The 16799-nt window shown below is 51.2% G+C and overlaps 1 protein-coding gene across 1 annotated transcript in view; it reads right to left on the bottom strand.

The window, feature by feature from the left end:
* CACNA1G (calcium voltage-gated channel subunit alpha1 G) overlaps positions 1-16799 on the bottom strand; it is a gene marked incomplete at its 3' end in the record, with an annotated part of 148389 nt that overhangs the window by 64369 nt on the left and 67221 nt on the right. The window contains exons 9-11 of the mRNA XM_082327130.1: positions 16429-16793; positions 1771-1922; positions 1051-1236 (exon numbers count right to left, since the gene is read on the bottom strand). Of these exons, the coding sequence (XP_082183256.1) occupies positions 1051-1236; positions 1771-1922; positions 16429-16793 (703 nt within the window). The remainder of the gene's footprint in view (positions 1-1050; positions 1237-1770; positions 1923-16428; positions 16794-16799) is intronic.

Raw genomic sequence — 16799 nt, 5'->3', positions numbered from 1 at the left:
TTTTTGTTTTGTTTTGTTAAGATGAATCATTTGTTCGCTGAAAAACATGCCTCAAGATCACGCAAACTGGTTGTGAAATTGGGTCAAATCTGTCAAACAGTTTCAACCAAAAAGTATGCCCGCTCCTTCTTTTTCTTTTCCTTTGTTTTTAAGTCAAAACACTTTGTTTCAACATTTTCTAAATAAATGTTTTGACTTTCTGTTTTGCAATGACACATTTTTAGCAAAATGTGCTTAAATTGAATTAGGAAGACAGAAAGGGTTTCTGTGAAATGCCTGGATGAGACATATCAGGGGACCCAAACCAGCTTTTTCAATTTTGACAGGAAGACAGAATACCTTTCATTTGAGATTGATACTAAAAGAATAATTTGTTTTCCCCTGCTCTCGGCCAGTAACCTGAAGAATCAAATTATTTACAGCTCTACTGAGCACCACGGCTGCAAACGGTGTCTTTGGAGTGAAACGTCCCACTCGGAGAAGGGACATCATTCCATGGAAGAGACTGGCTTTCTTCAGCCTTCCTAGTGCCTGGATTGCTGGAACACCAGACTTGGCTGTTACAAGGAGACAGGCTCTTCGCAAAATCTAGACCAAAATCCAAAAATTCAGGGCTACGCCAAACCTATTTCTAACATTTCCACTGCAAAACCTCCCTTCTCAGAAGAAAAGGCCATGCGAGAGCACAAGCACCACCACGGCTGACTTTATTTTAGGAACATCGCCCTCCCCTTGGCAATATTTTTAGCACCAGGCTTTCTGCTAGTTGGTAAGGAATGGGACCGCTCTCTTGGGGTGATGTCAAGGAATCATCCAGCTGAAAGATTTTCCTTGTAAATCATCTCGCAAAGACAGCTGTCTCGTTTGGCCAGAGTTAAGAGAATTTAGTCAGGGCAGCAAGCCATTGCCAGCGCTGGCCAGCGATGCTGTTTCTGGGACTGTTCAGCTCAGCCGTGCCCTGATAGGGACTCTCGCATCTCCTCACCGCGCCATGGGATCCCACCTAGAAAACCCAGAGCAACCTCGGGACTGGGAATCGGAAGCGCTCACCTAAAGATGAAGATGAAGAGCATCAGCAACATGCAGAACGTGGCCACGTTGTCCATGGTCTTCATGAGGACTACGAGCTGGCGCTGGAGGGCTGGCATGAAGCGGACCAGCTTCAAAACTCGCATGAGCCGAAAGGTCCGCAGGACCGAGAGCCCCCCGCCTTGCTGGCCCACTATCTCCCACACGCTGAGGGAGGAAAAAAGGTCACTGCAGGTGAGAAGGCAAAGCCTAACGCAAAGGCACGGGGGAGAGGAAGCAAAGGGAGGGTGAAATTCGGAGACAAGAGGGATGGAAAGCAGACAGAGACGCTCTGCCAATGGCCCCAGTGAGCTGGACTCCATCCAGGCTTGCAAAGAGCAGAGCCCCACTAGAGTGTCGAAAACACGCCTGCAGATCAGTGGCTGCAGCTGCAGGGGCAATTACAGCCTTTGCACATGCCAAAAAACCAGACAGCTACTTCATAAGGCACCGGTTGTACCATTTGGATCCCAGACTTTCCCAGGACACTGGGCCTGATAGCTTTCTACTTGGGCTTCTCTCTAAAATGACCATAAAATAACCCCAAGATATGTATTAGCAGTCACATCGAAGCGCATTAATTTACAGCGGAGAAGTATCAAGTCTCACAGGAAGGTATTTATGCCCACTCTCCATTACTTTCTGTTTAATTAAACAGCCAAATGAGGGGAAACACGCATAAAGCAAGCTCTGGGTTTGTACCTAATCACCACGATGATCCCATCAAAGATGTTGTATGGATTCTTAATGTATCCAAAAGGACCATAAACGAGGACTTTCAACAGCATCTCTAGGGCAAAGAGGCTTGTGAAGACTATGTTGCTGATCTCCAGGGCGTTGGTAAGCTCCTCAGGCTGGGGAAAGAAGAGGAGGAAAGGGACACAGTAAACAGCACAGCTCCATTTGTTAGGCATATCCAAAATTACACCTGGAAATACAAGCCCCAGTACCGCAAGCATAGGAATACCGATGCTAATGGTGCAGCGAGAAAATGATAATAACTCACTCAAAGCCCAGGAGAGCGAAGAAAAATACTATCAGAGTATTTAAGGTTTATACATCCGTTGTAAATTGAGCAGGTAAATCCAGACATGGACTTCACATTAATCACAGCTTTAGTATCACCTCAGGAGGTTTATGTAGAGGTGGCGTGTACCGAGCATTAACGCTTTCACGTCCTCCAAACCAATTCTCCTTATGCAGGAGGGAAAGTCGGACCATTTTCTCACATAAATATCCTTTTAGGACCTGCCTTTTCATTTAGTATCTCATCAAAAGATTTAAGCTAAGATTTTCAAATGGAGAGATATGAGGTGGTATAACTGGAACGGCTCAAAAAAACCTCATCATCAGGAAGCCCTGAATACTGCGACTGAGGAAGGGCCCAATCCTGGCAATTCAGACTGGCAATATAAAAATAGAGGTATGGAAAAAAAACCTAACAAACAGACTTCCCGTAATCTTAGACCTAAATTAATACCTTTCATGTTTTTCTAGCATATTTCACAGAGGGTTCCCAACAATGCCTGCAGACACCCAGCGCTGTGCTTTCCCCGGTGGGTGGGCAGGCATTATTGGAAAACATATGGCAGAAGACAAAAACCGGTGGCGTAGTCTGTTTAGGATCAGTCAGTGGCAAAGACAGGAGCAGAATCTGCAGTACCAGATCCCTTCTCCCTATTTAACCCCAACACATGGCCGCAACTGCATGTTTCTACTTAAAGGCTTCCTTAAAATCAAGAGACAGCGTCCTGCGGGGAGATGGCTGCAGGGTCGTGTCGGCATCCGAGGCGCCCTGCGGGCAGCGGGCTGGCACGGTTCACAAAACACCTTACACACACTGGGTGCTGGATTCCCCTGAGGGCTAGTCTGGCACTTCACGCGCTCGGATACTTTTCTAAGTCCCCACGTACAACCACCCGCAGCTTTAGACGCCTGAACGCCATGGTGGGTTATGGCCAGACGTGCAGGTTCATGGCTGCTACGCCACGAGCAGAAGCCAACGTGCAACGCGTGCTGTTGACCGCTCCCACCATTTACATGAAACACCTTCATGGCTGGCCAAAAGCTTCCTACGACAGACCAGGAGCTGCCACGCCATGGCACATGCTGCCAACCCCAACCCAACACCATGGGAGCCGGGAGAGGGGATGGCTCAGAGGCAGGGTCAGCACTTGATCAACTGCGTTTCAGAGCCCGAAGAAACTACAGCAACCAAAGGCTTCACAGATACATGCTGGGAAATAAACAGGTAAACCCATGGGGGCATTCAGCTCTTTCTTTCTTAGGGTTGAAGTCTGCAGGCACAGCTGGCCAAGCCCTTGCAGCTCAAGTTCCTCCAACCCAGTGCAATGGTAGATGGGGACCCAAACTGGTCTGATGTTGTCTCAGCACGGTAGCGTAATCCCTGGGGACTCGCACTAATACCGGTGGGAGCTTGTGATGACACAGCAATGGTCACAGGACAGAAAAGGAGGAAACAGCAGCACTGAAAAGAAAAAGTAATAAAAAAGAAAATAAAGGGGTGTTGAACACTTCCTATACCTCAAACATCCTCACTGAGGAACGGATCCTTTAGCTAGAGTTTGCCAAACACACCAAATATACAGCCCAAATCACCTCCTCTCTGATCTAGAGCTAAAATACAAATGCTCCAGCTCCCGGTATTAAACGAAGCCCTGGTTTAAAAAAATCATATACCTATGGGAACATTCAGACACAAAGTAATAAATAGGCCGAGAACTTATATGTCAAGCTGCACCTCAGGACAATTTCAAATAGCTGAAAGTCTACATTAGTCAGAAAAAAAAAATGCCAACTCATTCATGAGTGCCCCAGCGCCGAGGCAGGCTGCGCTGTTATCATTACCGCAGCGATACAGCTGGAAAGGAAACGTGTTCCTGGAAGCTCTCCTTCTCATCCATCAGTGCCACTAACCCGGGCCCCGAAGGCTGATTTCCACCCTCTGTTCCCCCTCTGCCAAATCTAAGCTGCCCCACAGGCGCAACCCGGTTAAGTCCCTTGATGCATGAGCAGCGCCCAGCTTCTCCCGCAGCCGCGGCATCCCTTCCCCGCGGGGGCTGACATGGAAAAACCAACCAGCCCTGGCAGGCATGTCGCGTTAATAACGTGGATTAATGAAACTTTGCACCTCATGAGCACCTTCTGGTTGGAGGCGTTATTGGGATGTATAAATCCGGATGGGACCCGCTGGCAGGGCACAGCTGGGTGACGTGGGGAGCCACGGGGGGAACAGCGCTTACACTGCAACTCTCCCAGGACCCCCAGCACCCCCTGGAAGGGCCGTGGCCCCCCAAGCCCATGAAACATCCCTCCCAGCCCACCCGGCTCACGAGAGCCCCGAATACCCCTGGCATCGGCACGGGAGGGCTATGGCTCAGGCCATGCAGCGTGGTGTTGCCCAGCACCCGCAGCAGCGCCGGATCCATCTATCTCCCCCTGCTTCACCCCAAAAAAGCCGCCTGGCCCCCCACTCCTCCTCTGTGTACTCTTTGCCACTTCCCTCGCAGGAAATGCTTTTTAATATCCGAGACATTGGGTGCCCATAATAAAGATGATGAGTGGGATCTCCTGAATGTGGTGAGAATTAATATCCAAAAATCTAAGATTAATGGCCAAAACGGGTTGAAAGAAAAAGGGGAGACTTCCCTGTTACCCAGCCAGAAGAGGAGGGTCTCCAGGGCAGCCTGGAGCTCTGCCAGGGGAGGGCGAGGCGAGCATCTGCTGGAAGCACACCACAACCGGACCCAGCTGAAATCAAGGAGTTATTTTCCTTCAGGAAAAAAACCACATCCCTAAACAGTTGAGATGGGGCCATGCAAATTACTCAGAGGATTTTGCAGCCGGCTGTGGAGCGCTCCCGCTGCGGGGGGTGGGGGTCCCCAGGGCGGCTCACGAGCCCCCTGCAACAGCTCCGCATCCCTTTCAAGGGACACATCGCTGCAGCCAGTCCATGGGGCGCCCGCCCGGACCCCTGCCGGGGATTGTTTATAAAAATTTATAAGAATAGAGGTGGGCTGAGATTGTGATCCTGCTCAAGGGGATCACGGCCAGGCACTGGGGATTCAAACACTTCTGAGAATGCCAGCTACGGGATTTCCATGCAGCCATAGATGCGTATAGATAATAATACTGTTTATAAGATGCTTCTGCTCTAGAGAAATCACAAACATGTCTGAGACATCTTTCCTTAGACATTATTACAATACAGCAGGAAAGTGCCTTTTCTCTCCTGTGGGAATTTAAACTGTCATCCCATTCCGAACAGGAATGCAGAGTTTCAGAACTGGCGAACTGAAACACTTTGTGCCCAAAATTTTGAAAGCACTCCCCTCCATTTCAGTCCCTATTCCCTTATCCGTTTGCTCTGTACTGTAAATCAACTGAAATTAAAAAACATAAATAAAAGTCAGCCTGAAGAAGAACATGGAACTTTTTGTTCCCCAGCTGTTCAAATGGATGTTTCAAGCATCTCAGACAATGTATTTCAATAATTTTTTTTTTTAAGCCAGTTCACTGGAACAGCTCCCCTCCCACAAACAGCTTCAAGTTTGATAAACTGCCATTTTCTGACAATAACTGTCTAATCAAAACAACATTGGCCAGCTCTAGACATAATGTACCTGGGGGAGTCACCGACTCCTGGCCCACAACCAGCTCCACGGGTCCTCGCTGGGCGTGGAGGAAAAGAGCCGATAAAAATCAAGCAGCGCTCCCATCCGAGGGCCACAACACGGCAGCCAGCGGAGGTAGCATCCTTCCTTCGACTAAATGATATATTTGGAAAACAAACCCCTCCAGGAACCCCGCTGCAAAGGGCATTTGGCAGGGAAGCAGAGCCCAAGGTGCAGACCCTGGGGTTTCTTTGCAGCACAAAGCCTCCTGCCCACCACCCCAACTGCAGCGCACCTGCCACAGCCTCAGCTTCTCCATTAAGAGAAGAGTCTGCTAATTCTCTCATCAGCAGCAGCAGTGACTAATTAAAAAGGAAAGCATCCTATGATTAAACGAGCAACATCCAGAAAGAGCGAGATACAAGCGCGATTCAGCTGTGGCACAAAACACCAGCTCTTCCGATGAGTCTTCGGTAAATACTGAATTTTGTTTGCAGGACATCTCGCCTTGCTGGACACACAGACGTGGTGTCCTGGATAAATCACTCTCTGTTAGCTCTCTGTTTGCGTAGTGTCGATTTGTTGATGTACCAAACAGCACATTGACAAGCTCTGGCAGCACATGAAATAGGAGCCGACAGCGCAGCATCTCTCATAAACACCACGCGGCAAACGAAGGCGGCGGGGAGGAGGCGAGCCACGGGCGCCCGCCCAGACGTAACCCTGCCTGGCAGGGTGCAAACCGTGGCGGCGAGGAGGGGATGCTCTCTGCACCCTGCCTGGAGGTTTCAGGCAGAGCTGCCTGGCACCAAGCAGGGCGCTGCCGTGGGGGACAGGAGGAGGCAAGGGAAGATGTCCCCAGGTACTAAATGTTGCCTCGAGCAGTATCTCAGGGCTGGACCAGTGCCTTGCCCTTTTTCAGCATTCAGAAATTGGCTGTAACACATTTCTTTCAGGATTTTTTTTTCTTTTTTTTAACCCGAGTAGAAGCTCACAAGCGACGTTTCTGACAGCAGAAGGGACGTGCTCCATTTCCACCTGGGCACGAGCCGGTGGCACACGCTCCTCCTTCCCGGGCACGGGGCTGCAAGGTGTCTGCTGAGCAAGGGAGGCTGCAGGCGACGAGTGGGGAAAAAGGTGAGGACAGGGGCTGGGGACATCAAAAGCGCAAGCCCCGGGGGCTGCGTTCCCCAATTCCTGGAAGACAAGCCCTGCTGCGTGATGAAACGCAACCAAGTGCCTTGGCAGATGGTGCACAGAGCTTACAAGGCTTCTACTCCTGCCTTCCTCCAGCCGTGACCCATATAAGGCACAGGCATGGCACAGGCTCTTCATCATCGTCAGGCCTGCACCCAGCGCCGTGGGCATGGCTGGCATGGATCCGTCCATCCCCGTTTCCCCCTTGCCCAGGGAGCGAGCTCCAGGCTGCGGCCAAGCCTGGTCTTGCCCAGCCCCTGCCCCTGGGGATGTCAGCACAAAAGAGCAGAAGCACCCCAGGGTCTTTCTCCTCTATCTTGCTAGCAATAAAATAAAATAGAAAAAACACTCCATCTCGCCACAGCACAGAGGGAGGGATGGGGTGACCGGCCAGGAGGCAGGTCCCTCCTGATCCCGAGGGCTCTGCTTCTGCAAGCGGATCCAGAAGGCCATGAAAACTTCTAACCCATTCAAACGGCTGCAGAATAAAACCTTTCTGAAATCATTACCATGGCAACTAAGGAAAAATAACACAGAAAGAAAATACCGACCTCAGCTATTTCATAGGAAACACCAACAATATTTTACTGACTCATCACTTGCAGATTTTTAATATATATACATAAGAAAAAAATCAAATGGGTCACACAAAGATGCGATTTTCAACCTGACACCGCTCCATTAAGATCCTCCCCACCCTCCGCATGGGTGCAGACACGCACCGGCTCTGCCTCGAAACGGGAGCCAGACCACGAGTCCTGCAGCAGAATGCAAGAAATTCTGATGAACAGAAGCAGCGATTAATTAACAAAATGAGCTGCCCTTCTTTTGCCCTTTCCCACACCCAGTTCTCCATCCTTTACAGTTCACGGCCATGTCCTCAACCAACGAGCCTTCTCCATGCCCTGCCCTCATCGCACCCACGTTATTGCCCCTGCCTTGGTGCACCCGCTGAGCCACGGCCATCCGAAAAACCACTTTGGTTCCCTTCGGTAACTACAGCTCCTCTTAGCTCCAGAGCTGCTTGCTACTTTATAAATAGAAACTCAATCCACGCATATTTTCAGCGATGACATTCATTGTCTTTGGGGCTCCTTAAAAGGCGTCGGGCTTTAGCTATTGTCCTGGGTCCAGCAGCGCAAACCTGAGCCGTGCTTAATCGGAGCCCGATAGACTGATAGTTTTTCTCTACTCATCCTTTGCCAAATTGGCTAACGGAAACAATTCGGAAAGTAGCAGGATTGCAGTGGTTTTTGCTCTGCTCCTCCTGGGGCTGCAGACACAGAAAGGGCAGCGTGCTCGCTGCTCGGTGGACTGGAGGAGGACTGCTGGGAAGTTCAGGATTTATAGGCATTTATTAAAAGGAAATGACTTTGACAGACAAGCAAACAAGTCCAGTTTCATCCCATCACCGCATGGGAAAGGAGGATTTTGTTACAGGCTGAACGGAGGCTGAACATTTCATGCCACGGCAAGTAATGCTGTAAGAAAGGGAGGAAAGCAGCTTTCATTTCAGAGAAAGCAGAGCTGTCTGCACAGGAAGGACTCCCCTTCCACCACCACCGCTCATCTCCTCACCTTCCACCCGTTCTTCCCCGTTCCAATTAACAAATGTCCCTTCCCACCCCACACCTGCAGAAGGAAGGAGCTGGGTCCCAAGAACATGGCACCTTCTGGTGGTGCAAGACCTTCCTCTCCACCACATCCTTGTTGAGCAACCATGGCCAACAACCAAATTCCCCAGCCCCGACTGCCTGTACGGGGCCGTGTCCCCATGCACCTCTGCCTCCCATCCACCCCGAGCCCAGGGTGCCAATGAGGGGACAAGCCCCGAGCACGATGGAGAACCGCATCAACCAACCCTGAAGGGACCTGCCATGAACTGTCCCTGCCCAGGACCATAAAGAGGACCTGCTGACCATGTTCTCCTCCCCCAAGCCCTGGGACTGGGCTCTCTTTACCGCTCTCAGGAGGCACAGCAGATATTCTCGCCTGAACTCCTTATCTCTCTCAGCTTGAGATTTCTGGATGAATATTATCCCAGAAAATGCAAGAAAAACATGAACTGGCTCATCCCTCTGCCCAGGTTTTGAAGGAGCTTAAGCTGAACAAAAGCTGCATTTCCACTTGGTCACACCTTGTAAGTACTTGAGATTTAAAGCCCTCTATTTCTAGTTAATCTAAACCAAGTTTGAAACTTATCTTCCCATTAGGACTTGAGAAGGTACCAGGGGGAGGGAGGACATAAAAAAAGAGAAAGAAAAAGGCTGTCTCTGTATGGCTTCTGCACAGTTCTGCTGAACCTGGGTTTCTGATGCTGGTAACGCTATCTCTAATGCTGACAGATGTCCACGGGGGGAAAGCCGGCCGTTTCCTAACATCAGCAAAAAAACAATTATAACAAAGAGCTGAAATCCAGCAGAGACGAGGGAAAAAGCACTCGGCTCCTGTCCCTGCTCCCGCTGGGGGCTGAGCAGGGTGGGAAGGGGCTCTGCGAGGACACGGGTGGCAGCAGGGCAGAGTCATGGGCACCACCAGCGCTGGGACCAGCCTCTACCAGGAGAACTGGGGCAAAGAACGGACTGCTCCCTGGGAAATCACCAACAATCAGAAATCAGGAGCGCTTACAGACGAAAGTGTTTGCTGGTGCAAGATGAGGATGCTCCAGAAGCTCTAGCTGACTTTGCTGGCTCCCACCCAAGGGGAACAACCACACAATAAGCAAAGAAGGAGCAGAGAGAAACGCCGGCTATCTGCAGAGAGCAGCGATTTTTCATCCACGCAGGGATGAAGCGAGTTTCGAGAGCACACATCATTTTCCCATTTCACCGAGCTGGAGTCTCTTCTCAACACTGCCTGAGCAGAGATAACAAGAGGGTACGGATGGCAGCTAAAACAACAGCTGTAATGATAGGATCTAAGGCAGCCCGAGTATTTCCAGCCTCTGAACTAAATTAACAGGAAAAGATTGACACTTACGGCTCCCCATCCAGGGAGCTGAAGAAAACTTCAGTAGATGTCAAGGAATCCACATTGGCTCATCCCTAAAGTATGCAGAGAACTGAATTATCTGATAAAAAAGCCATACACTTTCCAGTTGCATGAAATCTCATTTAATTTTCAAATCATTCCGTCTCCAGAACCAGGATAGAGGCTGCTTTATAGGCACGGCTCATTTTTTTAATGACTGTGAGGGCCGTGGCACCCCTGTATTTTGCATGACACTCTGGAAGAGCTTCGTGAGTGAGTCAATTAAAACACGCGAGTTCCTGCAAGACCTCATAAACCCCTCAAATCACTGAGGAGCAGAAGAATCCCCAAGGTCCATAAAAAGAATTACCCCCAATAACAAACAGAGAGCTGGTTTTGAAGTCAGCGATCGTAGTGATTAACAGCTCCGATGACTTCCATTAGCATTGACTTGACTCCACCAGTCTCCAACAACAAACCGTTAATAAGAGCAATTTCTGCTTAAGCAGGAGCTAATTGAATACAGCACGTGCAAATCTATAGGCCACCTCATTTTCCTACCGTGGGAGTGCCCTACACAGCTGTAGCACGGAGAAATTAAGTTGATGCTAGCTACAAGCCCTGCGTTGGGCAAAGCCAGCAGACGCCGAGGGAGGGAAAGCCTCGCTGCGCTGCCAAAGCTTTGATCGCTTGGCTAAGAGCAGCTGGCACAGGGCTGGAGAGATGTGTAATGGAGTTAAATAGAGACATGGGATATGGACCAATGTGGAAGTGGAGATATCTCTAGGAAGACGGTGCATGAACACGGGACCTTGCGAGCTCCCGGGAAGAGCCTGGGGCAGATGGAGGTTGTCTGGGGAAAGGGATGCACACACATGACTAAGTGCCCTCCTGAATCAAAGCCTAATGAATCAGATTCATATGGGGAAGCATCAAATCAGAAATTTCACCACGGAGAGAAGTTGGGCTGGACTATTAAGGCCACGGTTGGAATAAAGCTGCCGGGGTGCAGGGCTAAGGGGGTACAGCACCGGTTTGCATCGGTGCGTGATGCAGAGAGCCCCTGGTGCAGCACCAGCTGCTGCCTGGATGTGGGACGGGTCTTTGAGTCCCTGCACCCACAGGGAACAATTCAGGAGAGGTGCAAGAGAGAACAAAAATGTTTTCTAAAAAAAAGGTTCCCTTCCTTTCTGACCTGGAGGCCTGACACAAATCCGCACACATGAAAGAAGCCAAAATTTAGATGTCCTGGATCGACCTGATGTGGAACCGCGGAGGCTGGAGGGGACGCGGTGCTGCCCACGACCACCCTATGCAGCCAGACAAGGGTGAGCCCGGCAGCACGCAGCCTGCGAGCTGCAGCTCATCCCCGGATCCCCCACAGCCTCCTCGGGAGGCGAACGAACGCTTGGCAAGATCTCATTTTGGCACATAGGGATGTCAAAGGAGCAGCCTCCATATGCCCAACAAATCTGCAGCTGCCCTCCACCGCCCCAGCGGCCCCCAGCAAAATGTTCAACTTGGCTTGAAACTGGCGGAGAATTAGGATGCTCTCGACCACCAAGTCCTGGGAGTAAAGTGCTTCTGATCCCCAAAACACCCTTATTTCTTGAGGCAGTGCTCACAAATGGATCCAGACCTGCTCCCCTCCAGCCTGCCCAGGATTTTGGACACTAGCACAGCCTCGAGCACCCCAAGAGCTGGGGCACCAGCCTGCCAAATCCCCACTGTCCAGCTCCGTTACACCACTTCTCCACGGAGCAATCAAATTTTCCTCCCGCATAGAGAAATCAATCAGTGGGTGTCACGACAGCTAATAATTTTCAGTTACCTTCCTCCCTGCACACTGAATTCAGGCAGAAGCAGAAGTACATAAATACCATTTGGGTGACTATTATTAATGCTCGAACCTGGAGCCTAATGGTTCCTCCACGCCGGCAGGTTTACTAATGCTGCTGCAGTTACTGACCCTTCACCTCCCCTCTCGATCATCCTGGACACCTGAAAATTTCACGTCCTCTGACGCTGATTAGGAAGACTCCCATGTTCTCCAGCCTCGACTGTTTACATAAATAGACACTTTAATGCATTTTGCCAGCAAGCTTTCCTTTGACACTCTGGCGCAGATGGTTGATATTTCCATGCTGCAGCGGCTATTAGATTGTAATGTTACCAGTGACAACTTTACATCATCTGTGCCGTGTACACTCTGGGCCCCTGCAGTGGGATGCACTAGGAATTCAGCTTGAGACACTGCCATGGGCTGAGGCTGCTCCTGCCTTCCGCAGACGGAGTTTGCACACCTTGACTTGGGGCACCGCTGCTTTGTGGATTCCTACAACGCCTTGCTGCAGCTGGGGGTGCTCCACCAGTTACCCTCCTGCTGGGGGGATGTCAGGCGTCGCCTCTTCCCAGTTCCTTGAAGAAATGCCTCCCATGGTTGATGAGCTTTTCTCCTTGGGTGCTGTCCCATTCACCCCCGTCATCTCTCCAATTTGCTTTTAAGAATTACCAAAAGGTTCTCTACAGGTCTGAACCGATTTCTTCATCCTTCCTTGAGAAACACCAGAGTTTTGGACCACTCTAGATCCACGTCCCCACAAGCTCCAGCCATGGATTTGAACCGACTGCAGCTTTGGGGAGGCCAGTGCAGGACTCTCCAGTCTCTTGTTATGTTAACAATGGCAAAACACCGCAGAGACGGCGGCTGAAATTCAAGCGCTATTTAAACAAATGAATATGTAGGGTATAGTTTGTACAATGTGAGTTCAGACAAGGAAAATCGGAACAGCCAGGCAGCTCAATGCGAACCAGATTTTAAAAACAAAAACAAAACCCCAAAGCCCTTCCTCAAGGAAGCCCTTGCTGAATTCTTTCCCCTGCTGAGGAGTCCAACATCACGCCTTGTACTAAAGCCTTTGCATTTCACTCCAAGGAAGGATTTGGAGGAAAAAATAAAAAAGCAGCACATTATGGAACACAGTCTGGCTTACAGCCAGGGCTGGGGGAAAGCAGCACAGAAACCCTCTGGTTTAGCAGCACATTTTACTCCCGCTCTATGGCAGAACAAGCTTTTGCAAAGCCCCAGCCGTTTGAACCCGCAGCGCCGCAGAATCTCAGCTTCCCTAAGGCGAATCAGTCAATTGGTTCAACAGTGTATTTAAAATCCCCCGGAGTCTACCTTTAAATCACCTTTATATTCCTCTACCCAAAGCTAACAGTTTCTACCTGCATTTTGCTTCATCTCCATAGAAAAACAAGCTATTTAGCAGTCACATTAATAATCCGCAGCAATCTGGTTGTCATTTCCCTGATGGAAAATTTCACACTGCTGCCCAGCAGCAGCGACATGGTGAGTGCTATGTGCACCTCAAACCACTCTGCTTTCCTCCCACTAAACCCAGCAGTCGTGAGCAAGGCAAGAGTCAGAGCTGGAGGGGTGGGGAGGACGGGCTGAACAGGCAGAGTTAAGCCCGGTCAGGTGTACCTACGGCTCGTGCACGTGCGGGAACCACGTGGAAGCAACCTGATGCTGAGGGAGAAAGTCAGCAAGCTCATGTCAGAAGGAGCTTAGAGGAAAGCCATCTCCTGAACCCCCAGCCATACGATGGTAAAATATTTGTTGACAATGACTTTACTGTGGAAAGTGGTCTATGGAGAAGAGCTTTGGGATGGAAGGTCCTAAGGTAGGAAATGAGCTCCTGGGGACACGAGCTACCTTTGCTATGTGCATCCAGCACCCCTGGCCATGGGTGCTCAGTCTGGCCAGGTTGACTGATGGGTGAATGCAAATAAACAGCAAGAGGTGGGGGCCAGTGTTTTCAACACACTCCAAATTTCCACTCATTTTGATGTGCCTTCAAACCACCACTTTCATCCTAAATATCCCAACTTGGCCTTCTCTGGTTGATGACTCTGTTAAGCAAATGACTCTAAAGACCGTGTCAGTCTTCTAGGCATCTTCCATGGAGAAAAGCAGGCCTCTCCAGGATGCCTGTCCCAAGGTGAGATGCAAAGCCTCCAGAGGAGCATACTTTTCTCCGCTGGCTATAACGAGGACCTCAGCTGACCAGCTCATATTCTGAAGTCCAGGATGCTCTGGTGGTCCCAGAGCTGCTGAATCCCACCCAACACTGCTGGGGACAGATGGGAGGGCAGAAGCCTTCCTCCTCCCAGAGCCCATCCGTCCTCGCACACAGTAGCTGCTAGTGTGTCCTCCCCGCTCTGGCAAGGTGCTGGTAAACAACACAAGGCTTTTGACATGGCACCATAAAACATGTCTTGAAAGTATTTATCCTAATATAGCCCGGTGTGCCCAGGGTGGCCTCATGTGAAAAGCCCCAGAGGTAAATATTCATTAAATAAAGAGAGAGCTTAATATAGAAAGTCATGGAGTCAAGTACTCTTCAAGCCCCCTCACGTCTTTGCAAACATGAGCCTATGAAGATAAACGTGGCGCGGCTCATCACTTGCACTTTTAGGAAAGGCTCTTTTAAAAGAAAAAAAATCATATGTTTCAGTGTTTATAATCTGCAGAAAGGCCCGGTCCAGCATTTCTCCCCTCTAATTCCTGCTCTCATAACTGTCAGATTATGAAACTGCAGACTATAAGCCTCCCAAGTTTACAGAAAAACACCTCTCTGCTCTCTGCCGCCACTTTGAGCAGATGAACTAATAAAAACAAGCTCCGCTATTCACTCTAAATGCCTGGGAGAAAGGAATCTGGAACAGTAGTAGCTTCAAAATACCGTCAAAGAAAGCAACCACCCACAGCGTCTGGAGTCCCCCCACGCTTATCAGCTCCCTTCACCTCGTTACCCAAAAACCACCACAAAAATCTGCCTCTTCCCGTCCAGCTGCCTGCTGGGACGCACTGCTGGCCAGGGCAGAGGCTGCCCGATTTCCCCCGAGCCAAAGAATTAAGGAGCTGTGTTGCCTTTAGGGTGTTTGCTGATGGGTGCTTGCTCGGCCACCCATCCCCGGTGGGACGGTGCCCCTGGTACGCGCACAGGAGCCTACACCAGCATCTCCCAGAGATGCTCCTGATAAAGGGAAGCAAGCTTGGACAGTGGCAGCAAAGACACGGCGGATCTGCTTTCACCTCTCAGCCAAAGGAGGAACATAACTGTTTATTGGCTTCCTGAGCCACCTCCCCCCAGGTTCTTAGGAGATGATCTTCCCGATATTATTAAATAAAGGTGGAATCACTCAAGCTTCCCCGCAGAGCTCCCACCAAGGGCAGCGCATGAAGGTGAAACCTGCAGGACTTCAGAGCGCGTCGCTGTTTAATGTGTACTGAAAACAAGGGTTAGCCAGCCAGACTGTATTAGGATGTCAGGGAGAAGGCGCTGGCTGGAAGGGACACATTTAGCACAGCCGTGTCTCCCTGGCGTTCAGTCATTGAGGCATTAACGCCACGGGAGGACACGGGAATTTGGAGCCAGTCTGCAGCCACCACCGCTGCCACTGGGAGCTGTGGGAGAAACGCCTCTGCGTGCAACTGCGAGTGACTCTGCAAATACAAAACGTGCCAGGAAGGGAGAAAAGTAAGCAGCCACGACTCGAGATGCAAGGGAGTTCCCAAGAAAGGCTGGCGCTGGGACAGGGGTGGCCGTGCCTGTCTGGGAGGGGAGAGGGCTGGCAGCCCGGGAGAAGCACCGTGCTGGGCTGGCCACTGGGAGCCCTCAAGCATTGGAGGGGTATGTAACAAGGTTTTGCAGCATCTCAGCATCTCTGCTAATAAACTCTTCCCCCCAAATCCAAATGAAGCCTGCACCCCCAGCACCAAGCCATCCCATGCCTGCGGCAGGACCGAGGGCACCGCGCCAGGCGTGCTGCCGGCGGCAGCCACAAAACCTACGTGAGAGCAGCCCATGCAAAAGCCCCTCTAAAAGCAGAGCTCTTGTCCTCCTTATGGAGACATTTCAAGAGGTACGTGGCAACTCCTTTTCGTAATGACTATATATAGGGAAAAGCTCTGCTAGGTGACAAGTGTGCGAGAGGCTGGAGCAGAGGCAGCCTCTTGCCTGCAAGGACTCAGATAATCGAGCGGAGGAATAGCCAGCAACGAGTCTATTTTGGACTCAGCGTGCTGTTGCTGGAGCGTTCACTGGGGAGGGAAAGGCATTTGTTACCTCCTCTCCAGGGACTGCAAATTCAATAGACTGCCTGCAGCTGCACCGACCCCGCTAGGACTGCTGGGCTGGCACAAACCCCGCAACAAACGGCTGCTCCCTCTCCTTGGCCCCTGCGCCGCAGAAACCAGCAACGCGTGGTGCTGCCCGCGTGACGGCGGGCTCGGCGCGGTGCTGAGCATCCCTGGCGGGGCCGGGATGCGGGAGCTCACGCAGCCGGGTACCAGCCAGGGTGATCACTGCCTGCCTCTGCCTGCAAGCTGGATGCAGGCTCAGAGGAGGAAAATCAGCCCTGCTCTGTCCTGGGATCCTTCCTATAGCACCCCAATGCCTCTCGCCCCAAACCATCCCTCCAGCAGCCAGATTCAAACCCATAACACCGCCTGCAGCCCCGCTGCACTGGGAGCTGCTGGGACAGGGCTCACCTGCTCGTGGTACTCGATCCCCATGCTGAGCGTGTTGATGAGAATAGCCACCATGATCCCACGGCCAAAATATTTGCTGTCCACAATCTTCCGGAAGGTCTCGCACACCACGCGCCAGAAGGCCAGCACCCGGCTCGCTCTCCTGGCCCGGGCTCTGCCCCGCTGCGGGTCCCGCTGGTCGCTGTAGTGGGCGTCCTGCGTGAACTCGTAGACCCCCTCGCTGTCCGAGTCGGCCGTCTCGTTGTCCGTCAGCTCGGCCTCGCTCGCCAGCGCCTTGAGGCAGTAAGGGCAGCTCTCGGGGTTGCAGGAGCCGCTGTCCAGCTTTGTGCAGGGGCTGGAGATCTTGCAGGAGCTTTGGCAGGGACCTGAAA

The sequence above is a fragment of the Platalea leucorodia genome (genome assembly GCF_965183815.1).
Source record: "Platalea leucorodia genome assembly, chromosome: 14".
In the NCBI taxonomy this organism is placed as follows: Eukaryota; Metazoa; Chordata; class Aves; order Pelecaniformes; family Threskiornithidae; genus Platalea; species Platalea leucorodia.
This window is presented reverse-complemented; position numbering and strand designations above follow the sequence as displayed.